An 18,503-nucleotide genomic window follows, 5' to 3' on the forward strand; every position below is an offset into this window, starting at 1 on the left:
TCACCTGGTCTGGGAAGAGGGGCCTGATGCATCTGCTTTGTAATTGTCTTGAACTTAACTGACTCTTGTTTCAGCCTTGAAAAAGAGATTGAATGCTCAGAAGTCTCTGTCATCCTCTCTCTCCCTTCCAACATTATCAGTTGTTGTAATACAAAATAACACCTCTTAGCTTGTTTATGTCCTTAGATGATCACAGTCACAGAAATGCTACCAATATGCTGTTGACCTTAAGTAGAAACAACTAACTTGCCTTAAAATTTGAAGATCAAGTTAACCTAAAAGTTTAGGTAACTAGCAGATTGAAGGAGGAGAAGGAGGTGCAGGAAACAGAATTGTAAGGCACAGCCTTAGCAAAGGCAGTTACCTTGCATTGCTCCGTGGAATGGCAACACTTTTGCCTTGTTAGATGATAAGGGAAGAAGAACAGAAGGAATTTCAGTGTTCCAGGAGGAAACAAATGATGCATTTTTAACTGTCAGTTATTAACGTAGGGTAAAATACAAGGATAATGCCTTAGCTGTGCTAAGAATCTTTTGCTCAGTTACTTGATTTCCATGCAGATTCCCGTACCTTGTCCAAACTGATTAACAATCCAAAGAACAGAGCAGTATCATCAAGTCAGAATTTCAGTGGTGCTCTGAAATGAAATGACAATTCATCAGATAAAGCTGGCTCAGTCCCCTTAAAACTTCAGCAGTCTCACGCTGTTGGAGCTGCTTTGGCAATTATGTTTAGGAGCTTTTCTCTAGTATTTCAAAGCTGAAAACATCTGCATAAAAACAGCATTCAGTGCTCTATCAATGGTTGAATTTGTAAAGAAAGATTGATTCTGGAGAAGCTTTTTCAAGTGCCAGAAAATATGACTTGAGCTCTGTTCTGACCATTGGTTTACACAGAGGAAAAAACGATCAGTTGGAAGCTGGGGCATATATATGTGACAGAGATTGCCACCGTAAACCTGTCCATAAAGGCTTCAGAAAAGGTCACTGTTGTAGTACCTTGAATGCACATGAAAGCACCAGCTTTCTGATGGTTAGGAGGCTTTACAGGTTTTAGGCAAAAGCACTCTCTTGCAATCTGTATGGGACTAAATCATGGTATTTTTGTTTAAAAAGAAATAGAGCTTAGCGTATCATAACTCAGTTTGTAACTTCTGTCTTCCATTTACAGCCCCTGCTAAGGAGTCCGCTCAATCTGATTTATTTTCCCTTGCTGGGGTCTCCAAATTTGGAGCAGTCCCTGACAGCTCCTTTGCTTTTGGCTCCCTCAAACCAGCAAGTGCTTCAGGAGCCGTAGCAGCAAACAGCTCTTCAGCAGATGGCACTCAGTCAAACAAACCTGCTGCAACATCTTCTGCTCTCTCCACAGCCTCTGGCAAATTGGACACCCCTCCGGCTAAGCCAGGGGACACCTTGTTCCTGAGCAATCTATCTGGGGAAACTCTTGGGAGCTTCTCAGGACTGCGTGTTGGTCAAGCAGATGATAGTGCCAAAACCACCACTAAAGCACCATCTACCAGCGCTGCGGGAGCACAGTCAACTGTAGCATCTGTAGTACCTTCTGGGTTTGTCTTTGGTGTCCCCAGGGTATTAGGAAAAGCTGGAGAAGCTGCTTCAACATCAGTCACATCAGCTGGCACGGCACCCACCTCCATCAGCACCAGTGCTACAGGCAGTCTCTTTGGCAGCGTTCAGATAACCAACACGGGGACTCCTCCGGTATTTAACCTTGGAGGCTCTAGTGGAAACAAACTCAACTTTTCTTTTGGTATTCAGCAAGCAAGCAGCACGGGCGCACCCGCCTCTGCCCCTTCTACTCTCCCTACTTCAACATCTCTGTCATTTGGGAATTTCTTGAGTTCGTCACAAACTGCTGCCCTGGCTCCAACTTCTAATAAGGGTGGAGGGGATACCAAACTGCTGTCTGCTTCAGAAAAAACATCTGAAAGTGAAGTACCTGAGTCTTCACCTCCAACGACACAGGCTCCACAGATACAGCTGTCGGAGCCCAGTAAAGAGCCCTCTGCATCCCAGACAGCAGCTGTGGACACTGGCACCGTGGGCTCCAGTGCTGCATCAGTAGCACCTCCCCCTGATGCCATTGCTACTCCTGCTTCCACAACTGAGTTGAAGGCACCGGTGCCTCCTGCTGCCTCAGCCTCTGTCCCACAAGATCAGAGCATCTCAGCGACAGCCTCTGCAACAACCATTGCCTCTCCTGCGGAAGCAACGAGCACATTGGCTGCTGCTGCTGACGTTCCTGCATGTGTTCAGAGTCCAACCGTTGGTGCCTCGGTGTTTGTCCCCACCTCTGCGGGCTCCTCGGTGTTCTCTCAGCCTCCAACTTCCAGCTCTTCTGGCTCAGCCTTTAGCCAACCTGCTGGTGATACAGCTGCCACTCCTTCCACACCCTCCGTATTTGGCCAGCTGCCGGCGGGTACCACAGCATCAGCTCCATTTGGACAACCCACCACTGCCACCGTGACCACGCCGGCTGCCAGCGCAGGGTTTGGTTCTTCTGCATTTGGCACCACCACGACTGGGGGCTTTGGTCAGCCAGCCTTTGGCCAAGCACCGACCTTTGGGCAGCCAGCGAGCAGTTCTTCAAGTGGTTTTACCTTCAACCAGTCTGGGTTCGGGACAGTGCCTGCCTTTGGCCAGCCAGCAGCTTCCACTGCAGCCTCAAGCAGCGGCAGTGTTTTTGGAGCATCTTCTAGCACCAATAGTGCGAGCTCCTTCTCCTTCGGCCAGCCGGCTGCCAGCAGCGGGGGTGGATTGTTTGGACAAAGCAGCACTCCAGTGTTTGGGCAGAGCAGCAGCTTTGGACAGGGGGGATCTGTCTTCGGTAACACCGCCGCCGTTACTACCACTTCATCATCTGCTGGGTTCAGCTTCTGCCAAGCCTCAGGTAAGAGCAAACTGCAGAGACACGCAGTATTCCAGCAGTGTCTATCACTGGGAGAAGTCAGACTCCTTTAATGCTTTTCTTTCCCTCCAGCGCTTTATTTTTCAATTAGTAAGAGCAGGAGCTGCAGTGCATGTGAAGGGGAAGTTAATGTTGGAGAGCAAAGAAGCTTTTGTTCAGCTTTGATCTCCATTGGAACGCCACTGAACATAGGTTTTTCAATGTTGCATTCATCTCAACTTCCCAGTCTACTTTGGCTTTAGTTTGAACTACGTGGTGTGCTGTCTGTTGCAAAAGAATTGGGTGGGATTCAGCACAGCCTAGAAGATCTCAAACTATTAAGTTGTAAGTTGTTACATGAAGTACCAAGGTAGTTCTGAGGCCTTAATCAGGGGAATGAATGCAGATGCAGTGCTTTGTTTTGCACTGAGTCCATGCCACAGTGGCAGTATAGCTGGGTCTGTTCTTATATCATGATCTGTCACGGCAAAAAATGTGTTAAGCCCTCAAAATTATAGGTTAGTGAGGAACTAATCTGTTAAATCCACTTTTATGTTTGGAAGCATCTCAAATTAAATATAGCAGTAACATGACCGTGGGCTACCTGTCTATACAGTTAAATTGGACGCTTGCCCAGACCGAACCTTCTTTGTCGGTCTCCTTTTGTTGTTCACATTGCTACAACATATTGGGTTTTTTTTCCAAAGCTTTGTCTGTCCGATCTTCAGAGAGCTTCCAGGGACAAGTGAAACATACATAGTAATATTAGAGAGCATGTATATCCAAGGAAGAAAACCTAATTAGGCTCATTTAATTAAAAATGATGGCACTGTAGGCAAAACTGCTTGTTCATTTTAACTACAGTAACAGAGAATAGTTAAACTGGGGGAAATGAGCTCTGCTTGAGAAAGGTGTTCCTAATTATAGAAGCTGCAAGTTTTATTACAAAATGCACATTTAAGTGAACTGGGAAATGGAATGGGGAGTTCTTTTTTTAATCAAAACATTTCATTATCTATAAAAGGAATCTTTAGGTAACAAAGCACAGATCCTCTACACAGGGGAAATCAAAATGCTACAGTGCTTCTTCATGGCTTGCAGCATTATTATAGCAACATTAACAGAAATTCAGTCCTCTTGTATTGGTAGCAACAATCTCACAAGAGAAAAGGCCTTTTATTTTGTTTATTTTTAAATTGGCTTTCAAATACATTGTCAACTGAATTTATTATTTGTTGGCACATTTTAAATTTTACCAACTTAGATACATTTGGTAACATCATTTATCTCCGGGTGCTTTGGCATAGGAGATCTGTCCTTCCCTGTTCTGCACTAGTATCACCTCCCTGAATTGTCTTCTATCCTAGTAATAGTGCTGGTGATTTATTTTCCTTTCTTTTCTTGGCAGGTTTTGGTTCTAGCAACACAGGTTCTGTGTTTGGGCAAGCAGCAAATACTGGAGGCATTGTCTTTGGGCAGGCAAGTATTTATTGCATTTGCAGAAATAAGGGACTGTTACATACAGTGGATTTGTTCAGGGTACTCTGAGTTTGTAGGAGAAAAGGTGGAATTTGATGTGGTCAGTAAAAGTTGTCCCAGGCTGTACTGAGGGTATTTGCTAATGTAGGAGGCACCAAAACTGCACCTGCATAAATGTTTTCTGAGGGGTGTGCAGAGACAAGCATCTAATCTCGGGGGAGATAAGGTGGGGATGGAGTATAAGCCTGCCTTTATTCCCTGCTAAATGGAAAGTGGAGTGTTCTTTTTTACTCACTCGGACAATATAGAGTGTTTTTCAAAGGCATGCTTTGTTCTCTAGATGGGATGTGAGACTTAAGTCAGATCTCATTGTGTTGTGTGCTTGAAGAGTCTGCTTGCTGGTTCTGTAGGGCTTGGTGCACTCAGAGGGATAGGAGAATCACCCCTGGGGGCACGTGCTGCTTTGACTTGGTTTAAATCCCCCATTTTGCCCTTCTTGTGCCCTAGCAGTCTTCATCTTCCACTGGAGGCCTCTTTGGATCTGGAAGTGGTGGGAGAGATGGAGGTTTCTTCAGTGGTTTGGGAGGAAAGCCAAGTCAGGATGCCGCCAATAAGAATCCTTTTGGTTCCCCCAGTGGAGGATTTGGATCTGCAGCTTCCCAGAGTAAGTGAAGAAAACAAGAATACAAAATGTGCTCTGATTCCCATCTGCCTTGTGATCCCATCTGCTTTTCTGCTGTTCTTTGTCTTTTAGTAAATTCTGTGTTGACATGAAAGGCTCGTAGGGGTAACAGAGGCAGACAGTGAGTGTGATGTGTTCTCCTGTAGTTTTCCTTCTAGGTTTATGGAAAATAAGTAGGGCAGCAATTGCAACAAACAAGCGAAGGCGAGAAGTACAAAGAATATTTATGTTCTTCATGGAATTCTGTGACCAAAGTGCTTCTTTAAAATCAAATACCCTAAATTCTTGTAATGGAATGTCTGCTTCCAACTTAGTCGGAAGTTAGAAAGCTTTTGTTATTTGTCATCTGCCCTAGCACTCTAAAAAGAAATCTTTGAATCTCATGCTTAAGTGAAACCAAGTCAGTGCATGTGATGGACAGCAGTTTCTTCAGCTTTCTATCCTTAACATGACTGTCTTTATGCAGCACGTATAATGTATTTGATCAAAACTTGCTGCATGGGTAAGCTCTCAGTTATTGCCCAGGAGATGCCAATTTGGATTACCAAATTACCAGATTTGGTAAACAGGGTGGGTCTGTCCCACAGAGGTGGGACTCTGCCCAGCTTTCGTGATACTCGTAGAGAAATTGTCTTGAAGTTTTCTTTAGAAGGAACTCAGCACTTGTCCCTTCTTTTGCCCTGGTTGCCAGCTAGAAGGCATCACTTCACATGGCTGTTGTAGCTAAACCAATCTGTGTGTGAGGAGCCAAACCAACCCTCCCACGTGTTGCTTCTTGCCCAGCCAACCAACCCGACAAAAGGAGGCAGGGGAAGTATTGAGAATACAGCAAGGTAACCCCGGGTTCCTTTGCAAGAAGGACTTTAAAGGGCCTCCTAGAAATCCTTTCTTAGAAGCTCTGCACAGTTAGCTGTTAATGCAAGAATCGATCACTGCCCGCTAATGTCAGGATTTACTTTTATTGCCAGGCTTGGATTAAAAACACATTAGTCTTGAGATTTCCAGGCTAATAGGTCTCAGTAATCCTCTAAAATTGGTGCTGAGGTGCATGTATGCTATTCTCTGCTGTAGCAATTAGTTGGAGGTTTGCTCGTGCCTTCTGTGCACAGCTTTTTGCAGATCTCCTTTCGTTATCTGTATCTGTATGCCACAGAAGCTGCTAATAACTTTCTTAGCTGCTGCTTTTGTTTCAAAGAGACTGCCCAGCTTTTTTTTATTTCATCACTTGCAAATTGGATTTGACAGAAGGGGAAAGCAGAGGGGGTGGAGTCCAGCAGCTGGAAAGCATGAAGAAGGGGAAGCAGTGGCTAAGGCGTAAAAGTAGAGGAACAAAGAAAGGCTGTAGAATTAGCTGTGTGTGGCTAAAAGTAGCATTTAAAGCATTGTGAGAGCAAATCTATTTCTTTTATTGCCTCTTTAATGAGCCACTGAGATGAATGGTTGAGGTCAGTCCTCAATCCTTGTTAACTTAGTCCTCCTTTATTGCAGTATTGGGTTTTGTGATGAAATAAAATGCATGGTTCACCAGGGAAAGGCTTCAGCTGATCTCTGTTGGCCTTCTAGATGCTAAAAATCTCTGTAGCCTTGTGAAAGACAAAAACTTGGGGTCACCCATGTGAGGCTGGCCAAGTGTGGCTCCTGCTTTAAGGTCCTGTAATTCTGTCAAATAATCACGTTAAGAAGTAGTGGCCATTGCCATAAGAACAGAGAATCTGTAATTGTGGTGGATGGATATTTGTGTTGTCAAGAAAGACTCATTGTGGATGCTCTGATTTCTCACTGGAGTGACTGACTTCTACTGAGTGCAGTGTGGGCTGCAGCAAAACAAATCATCTGTCACTGGGATGCGCTCGAAATCTCAGTGTTATGACCCTGCTATTGTTAATTAATACTGCAACAATAAAGTGCTCTTGGTGGTCCATGGGATCCAGAGTGGCTTGGTGGAACTGCAAAGGCCTACAGAAGTAGGGAAAACAGCTTATCTCTGCAGAGTGCTCTTTCCTGTACTTGGGGACTGGGGAAGTAAAAGGGGTTTCCTTTTCTCCTGACCCAGCAATGAAGAGTGGCACAGAATGTTGCATGTTATGAGCTTTAACAACTAACCTTCATCTCCCCAGATTCTTCTAGCTTATTTGGGAACAGTGGAGCCAAGGCCTTTGGATTTGGCAGCTCATCTTTTGGAGACCAGAAACCTACAGGCACTTTCAGCTCTGGCGGTGGCAGTGTGGCATCTCAAGGCTTTGGGTTCTCTAGTCCAACCAAAGCAGGTACTTTGTTAACCCACCCTCTATGAACACTCATCTTTGCATGTCAGCTATTTGGTAGAGCATTCTGCCATTTGTATGTCTATACCAACCCCAGCTTGCTATATGTGCAGGAAATGTCTGTGGACAGTTAGTCAGTACGTGTTACTAGCATTGCTTTTTAAACAGTAAGTAATAACCTAGTGTATTTTAGTTAGTGGATCCAAGACAGAGATTTACAATCTACTGTGCAGAAAAGCATCGAGTAATTTTTGCATTTGCTGTGGTTCATTCCAGAAGTTCCCATTGTGGTTTAAAGGCAGAGAGCTGTGTGAATTAGTGCTGGTCTTATTTAGCACACAGTGAAAGCAGGGTATGGAATTGAACAGATTTTTCCTCTTGTAGATGCTTCCTTGGGAAAATTATATTCCAAACTTCAGTCTGGGTTTTGTAACCCTTTTTTGTTCCCGTTTCTTCATGTGAGTGAATGCATAGGTGTCTACTGTGGGATAGCTTCCTCCATAACGTGGATATCAGACATGCTTCAGCTCCCTCTCTTGGGAAATCAGTCTGAGCTGTCATCATCACTTTTCTCTTGTGGTTGAGCTGTTAGTTCTATTGATTGAATTAATATAATCAAATATAGGGGATTTCACTAAGTGTCTTCCTTTTTTACTGTCACCTGCCCCCTCCCTCCACAAATTACGTTCTGCACTCGCTACTTGCATGTTTCACTTTTCTTTCTCCACTATTTGTTAATAGGAATTGCAAAAGAAGGTGTATCTCAAGCAAAGCTTTAGCCCCTCCAATAAATACTCTAACTTCCTAGAGCTAGGGGTAATGAGATAGCTGATCTCTGTTTAAATAATTCAGGCCTAGCGTTTATTTTTTCCAGACCTTTTGTGTTTACAGCCAAACAGTATCCATTACCTTGACACGGACTAGAATTTCACCCAGGGTATTAAAATGTGTGGTGCTATCCCGGTCCTCAGCCAAACAAAAGAGCAGGTGTCCTTCACATTCCTCAGTCTCAATTAGAAACAGGCCAGTAATATCAGGAGATGAATGTAGAATAGTGCAGAAGTCTGTTCAGAGCTCTAGAAGACAGCACCATTTTTTTTGATATAACGATGAAAGCATCTCTGTTCCCTGTTGTATGCATGATTACTGAAACTTGGTTGCTGTGCATGCTTGCTGTCCCAATTAAGAGTCTGGTCTTTTTGCATAAAGCAAGTAGAGATCCCACCACACTGTGCAAGCGTGAATGGTAGATTACCACCTTACAGCACAGCTCTGGAGGATGAGTTGATTTCATGTTCGCATGTTCAGGAGGCCCAGAATGTGGTCCTGGGTACTCTCTTAATTTGGATAGAGTTTTTTATGTGTATTCAGGCACTTCTCTTATCCACCTCTTTTTGTAACAAATTATCCTGCTGTCTGGAAGCTTTGTAGCCGTGAGTTTTATTTATTTAGATGACAAACAAGATGAACAACTTCATTGCAGAGATTGTCTACTTAAAAATGTCATTTTCTACTTTCTTTCTTTCTCCACTGTTGCTTACTTGATGTTCTTGTCCCTTTTTTTATTTTTTTTTTGCCTCTGTTTTGCTCAGGTGGCTTCGGTGCTGCTCCAGTGTTTGGCAGCCCTCCCACTTTTGGGGGATCCCCTGGGTTTGGAGGGGTGCCAGCATTCGGTTCAGCCCCAACCTTTTCAAGCCCTCTGGGCTCGACGGGAGGCAAAGTGTTCGGCGAGGGTACAGCAGCAGCCAGCGCTGGAGGATTTGGGTAAGCCAACGTGGGGCCAGGGTTTGGGAAAGTAATATCCTTGCATTACAGCTCCTCCTCTGCTTAGTTACCTCTCCAGTAGGGGTAAAGGCTCTAATTGGCCTAAAGCAAAAGCCTTTGCCGCAGAGGAAATAATGTATGATTTCATTTTAATGTTGGAACTACCTCGTTGAATCGTTAGCTGTAGAGGCTGGGGAAGGAGGGGAATGTGAGTGCTCTTGCATGTGTGGAAGTGAAGGCAGGAGTATTTCCTGCGTGTACACTTGATGTGTTCAGCTGGAGACCTGCAATTTATGCCGAACAAGGAAAGTAACACACGTTGTCTGTGACGCTGTCGAGCCACCTTACCCACTCGTGAGATTTGGGCTAGAGATACTCATGAGAGTTCAGTCTGTCCTCTCACCTTTGGAGGTTGGGAAGAGGTACCTGTAACAGCCTGTGGTCCCGGAGTGAGTTGTGTTTATCTCACACTGATTGGTTTTTTGCATGTTTCTTTACCTCTTAAGCTTGTGCTTGGCACCGGAGCAGGTAGCGCTTGGTTCCTTCTTTAGCTCAGCGAGTAGAGAACTTCAAACTTTGCAAAGCAACTTCTGCAATAGGCAGCAAATCCACCTCTTCAGCATTGTGGCACCTGCAAGCGACTCGCCTGCGTGCCCTGTAGTTAGATCCAGAATTATTTGACCCAATTAGAGAAAGAAAAACTTGCAGTGAAAAAAGGAAACTGGTCATCTTCCCGGTCTTAGCGCTTACGTATCTCACAAGTATTTGTCTTTGGTTTCAGGATGAACTGCCTCATGTAGAACATCCTGCAGTGTACTTGTGAACTCCCCCGTGAGGTTGGTTAGATCCCCATCTGCCAGGGCACCCTCGAGCTGTGGGAGGCCTCAGCTAGGTTCTTCAGCAACACCCTGAACTCTGGTGCAGCAGATAGGAGAGTCCCTTTGGAAAGGGTAAAAATAGCTTCATGAGATCCCCACAAAGAAGGATGCGCTTGTAGAGATGTCAGCACTTCAAATCAAGTGATACCTTCTTCTCTTCCAACTTTCAGCCACTATGCTGCATGATTTTGTACTGAAACTGAACGCACTCAAAATCCCCAGGCAACTTTACAAGTGCTGCCATGAAGTTTGATGTGATAGCTCATGGCATAATTTAGTCCTGTACGTGGCTTCCTTTCTGCCTTCCTCTTTAGGAGAGAGTTTAAAAATCACAAATCCCGTGAAGTTACTTGCCAGGGCCTTGCTAACTTAACTACATGATTCATTGTTCCTCCAATTCTGAAGAATCTGCATCACTTGGTAAATGACATGGGCATCAAAAATAGAAACCACTACACTTCTGTAAACAGCCTGGAGTTCCGACTGTTTGTGAGCAAATGAGGTTTTGCTTTCATAAACTAACCTCAAGTGCCTCTCAATCCTGTTTTGTGTAGGAGCTTCACATAAGACCTGAACATCTGGGTGAGATGGGTTTGATTCAGTTGTTCCCAGGCGATGACTGGATCTCATGTCTCTTATATGTTAAATAAATAAATAGAATCTATCCCCAGCTTAAGCTGTTTTTCTGCTTGCACGGCGCTCAGCCTTTTTCAGCAGGCGTGCTCTTGTGGTTGCAGCTGGAAGAAGCACTTTGAACCACGCTTCCTTGTTGCTGTTTTCACTGCCGCTTCCTGTCAGACATGATTTGTGTGTTTAATGGCATAGTCCTGAGGAGGCAGAGCACTGTAAAAACCTCTTCTTCTCCAGTGCATATCCTCACCTCGCTCCTTTTCTAAAAGAACAACAAAACCTGTTCTGCTCTTGCTGGGAAAACCACATCTGTGGTTTTGAACTGATGCTGCCTGCAAGTTACACGTGCCAGGAGCCAGCCCAGGATTGGTAAATGAGGCCAAAGCTGCAAAGTCACTGAACTGCCCAGCGTGCAGTGCAGTGCGTGGAGCAGCGTGCACAGTCGACGGTGTAGGCTAGGAGGAGTGTTGTCCTTTAGCAGGTGAATTGCTTGTCACACTGCTGCAAGGACTGTCCTATCCTATCTGGAGTGAGATGTTTGGATATTTTTGTGGGTTTTTTTCCCTTTTTTTTATTCTTTACTAGATCTGGAGGGATGGAGAGGTGGGTTAATGTGCTGTCAGTTCATATTTTAAGTCAGAAATGACAAGAGTGCATTTGAAGCACGGCCTGGCAAATCTGGAACGCTCTTTAACGTGGCTGGCAGTGCTCAGGGGAGGGCTGGTGCTGGGTTGGTGTTAGCAGCACTGTGCACTTGCAGATGCTTAGCAGTGCTTGTCATCTGAATATTTTGTGTCTGTATTTTGCCTGGTTTAAGAGAGAAACGCCTGAAGCTTCTATTTGAGCGCTCCTCTGGCATTCAGGTTTGGAAGGAGTGTACGTGGGGGGTAGAGAACCATAATGCATATCATGGTCTCATTAGCGTGTCATGCTGATAGCTCTACAATGCTTGGTTGGATGGAGTGGGTGGAGAAAGAAGATCAATTTCCATATATAAAAATGTGTTTCTTATTTCAGTTTCCAAAAGCGGTTAGGGAAATAATCCAGAGGTGTGGTGGGGAAGTGCAGGGTAGCTGCAGGTCTTCAGGGAGGCAGTGGAGCTTTGTGTGCTTCCAAATGGGCTGGGGAGAGAAAGGATCTGGGAAGTCTGCAGGCAGTTTGCGTGGCAGTGGGTAAGGCACTGGCTGGAAGCTGGGAGCCTGAGTTGTGCACCCAGGCTCTGCTTTATGCCCTAGCCGTGAGCAACTTGTAGTAAATAGCTGTTTACTGCCCTGATTGTGAAATACAGCAATGCTGTACTTGAGCTTTAAGAGGTGAATGTTACTCAGAGGGTGAGTTAAGGTCTTCCACTCGATGGCTGGTGTTGGCATTGCCAAGCACTTGAGAATGTTCTTTGTGTAAGCATGAACACGTTCTCCCATCTGCCAGGTGGATGTTGGGAATGGGGGCTGAGCAGACATTTCTACGTGCAGCAGTCCTTCCCAAATCAAGGAAGTCCATTTGAAGTCCAGAATGAACAATTATAATTATTTGCATCAAGTGGCCTCACCCTATCAGTGTATCTTTGTGGAAGGAGAGCGCTGATTTCATCATGGGGACAAACTTCTGGTGTAAGTGAGAATGAGCCTGCAAACACAGATTTTTCTCTTTTAAACTGCAGGTTTGGAGGTACCAGTAACAACACGGCATCATTCGGCACGCTGGCAAACCAGAATACCCCGACATTTGGATCTCTGTCACAGCAGGGTGCTGGTTTTGGCACACAGAGCAGTGGATTCTCGGCTTTTGGAACAGGTGGAGGAGGTAAGAGAAGCTCAAGTAGAACAAGTCCAGCAGGTCCCATGTCTCCAGGTTTCCCTGGAACTCAACTGTGATTCCTCAGCTCCCCATTAAAAATTGGGCTTGTACTTCTAAATAAGCACTGTGGCCTGGGGAAGTCAGCTGCGGAGATTAATCTGACTTAATCTCATGATTCCATCACTGGCTGTTTTGCGTGTGAATAAATTGCTCTTCTCCTGTCTACTTCATCTGATTATTGCTTTTCACCCCTTTTTGTGGAGTTGCTCTTCTCAAGGGAAAATATTGAGAAGCAGTGAGTATCTCTTCCATGCTATGTGCATGGGTAGCTGTATGCAAGCAAAGAAGACGCACTGCCAAATTGAGCTAGAACACCAATAGCCAGGTTTTTTTACCTGATGAAGCTCAGTGAAGCTGCAGCAATTTACACAGGGCAGAGAACAGAGCCACTTTTGGAGCATGCATTCATTGGTGGTCTGCCTGCCTCCAGTGGCTTGCATTAAGCACAGACTCCATCCTCAGAAAGCAGCCCTCTTATTTTCATGGCGGCGTGAATGAAGCAGGCTCATTGTATGCAGTTGCTGCTAATGAATGAAGCTAGCAGATTAGCAGTGAAAGCACAGCCCTCCCAGGAACTGAGCCAAGTCACTTTTCTTCTAGATGGAGATTTGACTTCCATTGTTTGGGCATCACTTTCCCTGGCCTAAGGCAGGAAAGCAATGTTTCTCTATCGGTGTGCGGGAGGGAACATGTACTGCACATCTTAAGCATTCACTTTACCTTTTAACCGTGGTTTTTCTATTTTTGCATTTCTTTCAGGGTTTGGTTTTGGATCAGCTAACACGTAAGTACCATCTCGTATCTAACTCTTCATCAAGAGTACAAATAGAACCAGCATAAAACAGTTGAATGGTGTACAAGAACAAGTGTTGAAAGCAGCAGTAACATACAAGTGCTGATTTCCTTTTGAATGTCACTGCACAGGGCTAATAGTCCGTGCTCTGGACGTGTGCTTTCCAGTGAGGTAAATCCTTCTTACAGGGATGGCTTTCAGTTAGGTCACACTCATCCCCAGCCTCATCCCTCCACCTCGCAAATGCACGATGTGTGTGCTCAAGCTGTGCGTGTGAATCTGGCATCTACTCCATTTGTCAGGTTGAAAGAGGGTGTGAAATAAATCAGTTCCTTTCTGGCTGAATTGAGATGGTGATTTACAGCTGAAGAACTGAACTGAGAACTGAGGTTAACGCTCTGATCCACTCTGCCACTGACTTGATGGATTGCTTTTAGCAAGAGTCTTAAACTTTGTTTCCCTATCAAGTGGGGAACGTTTCTCTCTCTGGATGGTAAGCTTTAGACTGAGCACAATTATAGCTAGCCTAGTATGTATTGATGCAGCGTCAAGTAAAAGGAGCTGGAAATATCAGTACATTCCCATAATAAGCTTCTGATGCTCAGGACACTGGGAGTCTCTTTGAGATCAGATCTGCTAAATTAATTCTGCCCGAGGGACATTCCAGCACTCACTGCTGTGTTCTTTTCTTTTCTGCTCCACAGATCTTCCTCGGGATTTAGTGGATGGAGAAGCTAAGAACATCCTGAACTCTCCGGGAGAACTGTGCTGTAGCTCCTACGTTCATGAGTCACCTGTGTGATCAATATCCAAACAGCTTTTCTGTTAAATACAAATCGTCAGACGTTTTCTTTCTTAAATATCCTTATTTTTATGCAAAAACTGTCCTCGTTCTGTATTAAACAACTTTATCTGTCTTTATACTACTTGTGTTGGAAGGGCTTATCTCCCTGGATCGTGAGGAAACAAACACGTGTAAGGTGAGATTGGCAGCCCTGTGCTTGTAGCTTACTGTGAGCTTTGCTTTTCATTGTTCTTCCCTACGCCCAGACAAGGGAGTAAGCAGCTCGGGTTGGTTTCTGATACAAACCAGCACGTTTTTCGTTGAAGTAAATGATTGATTATCCTTGGCTCTTAAGAAGGAGCTGAAGTTTGCCCTGCTAATTTTAAGTATAGGATGGGGCGCATGCTTATCTCACTGAAGTGCTAAATCTGAGTCATGTGTGAGCCAGAGGCTTAGCAGAGAAATAGGAAATTATCTGGGAAGAAGCTGGCAGCGTGCAGAGCACGTTCCCATGGCAGTAACATTCAGCAAAGAGGTGGGAAGTAAAAGCTTTCTTTATTTTTACCTTCCTCTAAATTTGACAGAACTCAGCAATTGGAACTCAGGTTATAGGGAAAATGTGCGGCCCTTGAATGAGAAGTGTGACCTCCATCCCGAGGCATCAGTGATTCTGCAGCCCGTGGCTTTGGCTGCTGCCTTCTGCTGTCAGCTCTGTGCTGTTGTTTTCTAACATGTATGAGATTGTACTTCTTCCCTGTAGCTCTTGGATCCAGTCAGTAACGTTGGTGAGATTCTCATATGTTTGTACTCGAACAGACCGAGCAAATGTTCTGAAGAATGCCCTGAAGGCATTCTGGACAAACACTTTTTCTGTTCGGTGCATCTGACCTCCACGAAACCTCTCAATGATGTAATGGGCTTCTGATGCACTGCGAACAAGGCGTTTGAAAGAATGGCTTATGTACGACTGGGATACGTGCAGATGGGGTGGGTTGATCTTGTTGGTCCTAATAGGACGTTTGGGGGGTACTTTTTGCTTTTTCTGTTTTCAGCAGAAACATTCTAACGTTTCGTTTTCTGAATAGCACACCGTACGATAGCAAATGTCATTTTTGGGTTTGGTTGGCAAGTGGGCTCGCAGTCCTTTTTTGGACTTGTAAATAGTTGGTAATTGCTTGTTTTCACATCCAATATTATAAACCAAATACTTACACCTCTCAGCAGCTCCTGAAGAAGTCATTCTTTTTCAAGCCGCCCTAAAATGTCGGTGTTCAGCCCAGCTCCAGTCCTAGCTGTGGAAAGTGCCCTTCGTCTCTGCACCTGGGGATGACATGAGTTGGGCTCCCTTTAAAGAGGAAGACCACTGAAAAGCGGTGAACATCGTGCACAGGGAGGGCTTATTTTTAGATGAGGTGAGGCTTTGCAAGACTGTAGGCTGCAAGGCTTTCACATGGAGCATAGATTCTGAGCCCTGGCACTCTGCGTGTTGTATTAGAGGCAGCGCTGTCGGGAGGGTTTTGTTTTTAAGCTCTCCTGCTAATGGAAGAGCGTGGGCACCAGCAGCCCCGGGGTCACAGCGCCAGAGCTGAGAAGAAGGTTTTCTGAAAGGTGCTGGTTTGGAGAATGGAAGGAAAAGCTGGAGAGCTCAAAGCGTGCCCTCCCCGTGTGTCCTCCTCGACTGCGCGTTTCCTAAGGCCTGGAGGTGATACTGCTGGTCTGTTTTCCTTCCTCTTTATAAATAGCAGCTGGCCCCAGTGACTGACCTTAAATTCTTTGCGTTAATCTCGCATGGCTGTGGCATGCGACACCTCCTAGCAGAGCCATATCAGCTGTGCTCCCCCAGATAGCCAGCAGGGCTCTTGCCATGGAGAAGATCGGCTGGGTAAGAATGCGATGTTGGCACGGTGAGCCATTTCAGGTTTCTTTTTTGGAATGATGGGAGCAGTGGGGGGTTGTCCCTGCTGTGCTGCTTGCTAGCCGCTTAACTCTTGGCGAGTGAAAGGCTCTGCTAATGACTGCAGATGCTGGTCGAACACACGAGTTGCTCCCTTGCAACGCTTCCAAAATCGTGGCTGAAACAAGCCAACCCCTGAACCGCCTGCCCTTGGGGAATGGGTGCTGCTCCCGGTTTCCATAGCAGCTGCTGGAGGAGCTGAGCAGCGCGGGGAGGCTGATCGTGACCGTGAGCCTACAGGAATATGCACAAAGTCAACTTCTCAAAGCCTGCGTTTTGATCAGATGACTCAAGGGCTTGGCGAGCGCGCGCGCTGCTGGGCCGCTGGCTGCCAGGAGCTGCTGCACTCTGTCATCTGTGCTCGGTGCCCTGGGAGTGCATGGGCTCTGTCCTGCACGTGGTGGACAGATGTCCACCAAAGAACAAAGCTACGACCAAGGCAGCTCCAGGCCGGGCAGAGCTGCCGGGGAAACCAAGGACCCATTGGTTCTGGAGCTCTCATTCACTCCTTCTGTTGCCCGTGCTGGTTGGTCATCAAAGAAGTGAGAACAGCTGCTCCAGGACAACTTGGAAGGCTTATCATTCTGTCCCTTTTTTTGCCATATCAGTGACAGAGGAGGTGGTGAGGCTGAGGCAGGTGCTGTCCTGGTGCCGCTCTGTGCCTGTGAGTGACAGCCCATCTCCTGTCACCCCGTGTACGTGTCCCCACCGGAGCAGCCCCATGGGCTGCAGTGACATTTGGTTCATCCCTTCTTAATTTTCATGTGTCCTGCCCTTGTGCATTGCTTTCAGCATTTCATACAAGGAAAAATAATCCTGTGTGAGGCTCCGGCATGGCAGCCCTTGGTAGTGCTGAGGGAGTTTCTGTTCCTAAATAAATGTCACGTTGAGCCCCAGGGGCTGGGAAGAGGCAGCTCGGGGGAGATGAGCAGCTCTCAATGGCCTGAAACGAGCTCTTCCTTCCTCCAGGAGCAAAGCTGGGCCCCAGGAGTGGCTGGGCTCCTGTGGGGATGCAGTCCTTCAGCACAGGATCCAGCTGTACCCCATGGTTTGTGCCGCATTGCCCTGTGCTCAGTTCTCTCCTGTCCCTTGCTGCAGGACAAGGGCTGTGTTCCAGAGCCCTCTGCAGCCCTGGGAAGGCTCACAGCCCCGCTCTGCCTCTCCTGGTGGCACTCGCTGCCAGGGCTCTGCACCCAGAAGGTGCTGGGGTCACTGGGGCAATGTATGAGGACAGCCCTGGGAATCCTGATGCCGGTTGTTGGAGGAGCTCTGTGCACGTGGCGCAGAATGGGTTTTCAGTTGGTGTTTCAAGGTCGTTCAATTCACGTCGGTATGTTGCTACGTTGCTCAAGATACTTGCTTTGAAGCTTGAAAACATGGAGGAACGAAATCGGTGTTTGCAGCTGCTGCAACTGAAGCAGCTTGCAAAGGTGTGAGGTAGAAGAGAGAGGAAAGGAGACCTGCTTTGTAGCAGCAGAGGGAAATCCCCTGCAAAAAGCCCTGAGCGGGGACGGGGGTGAGCAGGGCATTGCTGCAAAGCCACGAGCTGCTGCTGCCTTCTGCTTCAACCCGAGGTTAGGAAATCTTGCAGCCAAGTGGGAGAACCTCTGGGAAGGCCAAGCCTGCTCTGTGGCAGGCTCTGTTGGCACCGGCCCCGCAGCAGCGCCCATCCCCGCTGTGACCCGGTGCTCTCAGGCTGCCACCCCCAGCAGCCCGGCGCTGCCTGCTGTCCCCTCTCCCCCCTCTTCCCTCCCAGACTGGGGCGTCTAAATTTAGCCTGCTCTCAACAGATGAGGCCGGAGAGTTTCCAATCTGGAAATGAATCCCACCCCAAACCTGTCCTCTCCATCCATGCGCATTCCTTCCCCCTCCCCTGCAGCGTTCCCACCCGTGGCACCGCTGTGCGCTGGTGCATCTCCCCGAGCAGAGCACGAGGCTGTTTGCATTGGGGCGATGGGAGCAGGGACCCGGCCGAGCAAAGGTTGGCTGCCAGCTGAGCAGGGTTCCCTCCCGGTGCAGTATTTATGGCTGCAGCAGTGGAGCAGCCTTTTGCTGAACGAGCAAACGGCGTCGGGAAGCGGAACTGGGGGAGCTGGGCTGCTGCGTGCTCCCATCGCTGCTCTGTCCTCCCGTCACACAGCCTGCTAATGAAAAATGCAGGATGCTGGCTGGTATTTTTAACCTGGAACCTCCTCGCTCTGTCTGATGCGGCGTCAGAGCTGCAGCGGGGAGAAGATGCGGTCGTGGTGAGCAGGGAGCTTATCGCAGCCTGAAACCCGCGTGCAGGGGTGGGGGAACCGCGGGGCTGAAACCAGCCAACGCCCAAACGACTCCAGGCAGGCGGGTTTGAAAACTTCACTTTATTTTTTCCGTCTGTTATAAAAGCAGGGTTTTGTTTTTACATCGCCATGAGTGTCCAGACTTGGTACATCGTGGGGTTGTTTTCACAGTATCTCTGCAAGACCAAGGACGAGTCTTATTGCTGTGCCGCCAAGCGGGGCCGGGGCTGCTCTC

At 46.9% G+C, this 18,503-nt stretch overlaps 2 protein-coding genes across 5 annotated transcripts in view; one reads left to right on the plus strand and one right to left on the minus strand.

Moving 5' to 3' along the window:
- Nucleotides 1-15,253, plus strand: part of NUP214 (nucleoporin 214) — a 42,063-nt gene extending 26,810 nt beyond the window's left edge. For 2 of the 4 annotated variants that reach the window (XM_021413569.1, XM_021413572.1), the window contains 8 exons: nucleotides 1,171-2,907; nucleotides 4,313-4,383; nucleotides 4,891-5,047; nucleotides 7,183-7,332; nucleotides 8,922-9,093; nucleotides 12,262-12,404; nucleotides 13,218-13,242; nucleotides 13,956-15,253. In XM_021413569.1, coding sequence (XP_021269244.1) covers nucleotides 1,171-2,907; nucleotides 4,313-4,383; nucleotides 4,891-5,047; nucleotides 7,183-7,332; nucleotides 8,922-9,093; nucleotides 12,262-12,404; nucleotides 13,218-13,242; nucleotides 13,956-13,989 — 2,489 coding nt within the window. In that variant the 3' untranslated portion in view covers nucleotides 13,990-15,253. The remainder of the gene's footprint in view (nucleotides 1-1,170; nucleotides 2,908-4,312; nucleotides 4,384-4,890; nucleotides 5,048-7,182; nucleotides 7,333-8,921; nucleotides 9,094-12,261; nucleotides 12,405-13,217; nucleotides 13,243-13,955) is intronic. The other 2 variants (XM_021413571.1, XM_021413573.1) reach the window with 2 other exon arrangements.
- Nucleotides 18,335-18,503, minus strand: part of FAM78A (family with sequence similarity 78 member A) — a 9,847-nt gene continuing 9,678 nt past the window's right edge. Inside the window, exon 3 of the transcript XR_002443553.1 lies at nucleotides 18,335-18,444. The gene's annotated coding sequence lies outside the window, so the exon portion shown is untranslated. The remainder of the gene's footprint in view (nucleotides 18,445-18,503) is intronic.

Source organism: Numida meleagris, chromosome 16, assembly GCF_002078875.1.
Source record: "Numida meleagris isolate 19003 breed g44 Domestic line chromosome 16, NumMel1.0, whole genome shotgun sequence".
In the NCBI taxonomy this organism is placed as follows: domain Eukaryota; kingdom Metazoa; phylum Chordata; class Aves; order Galliformes; family Numididae; genus Numida; species Numida meleagris.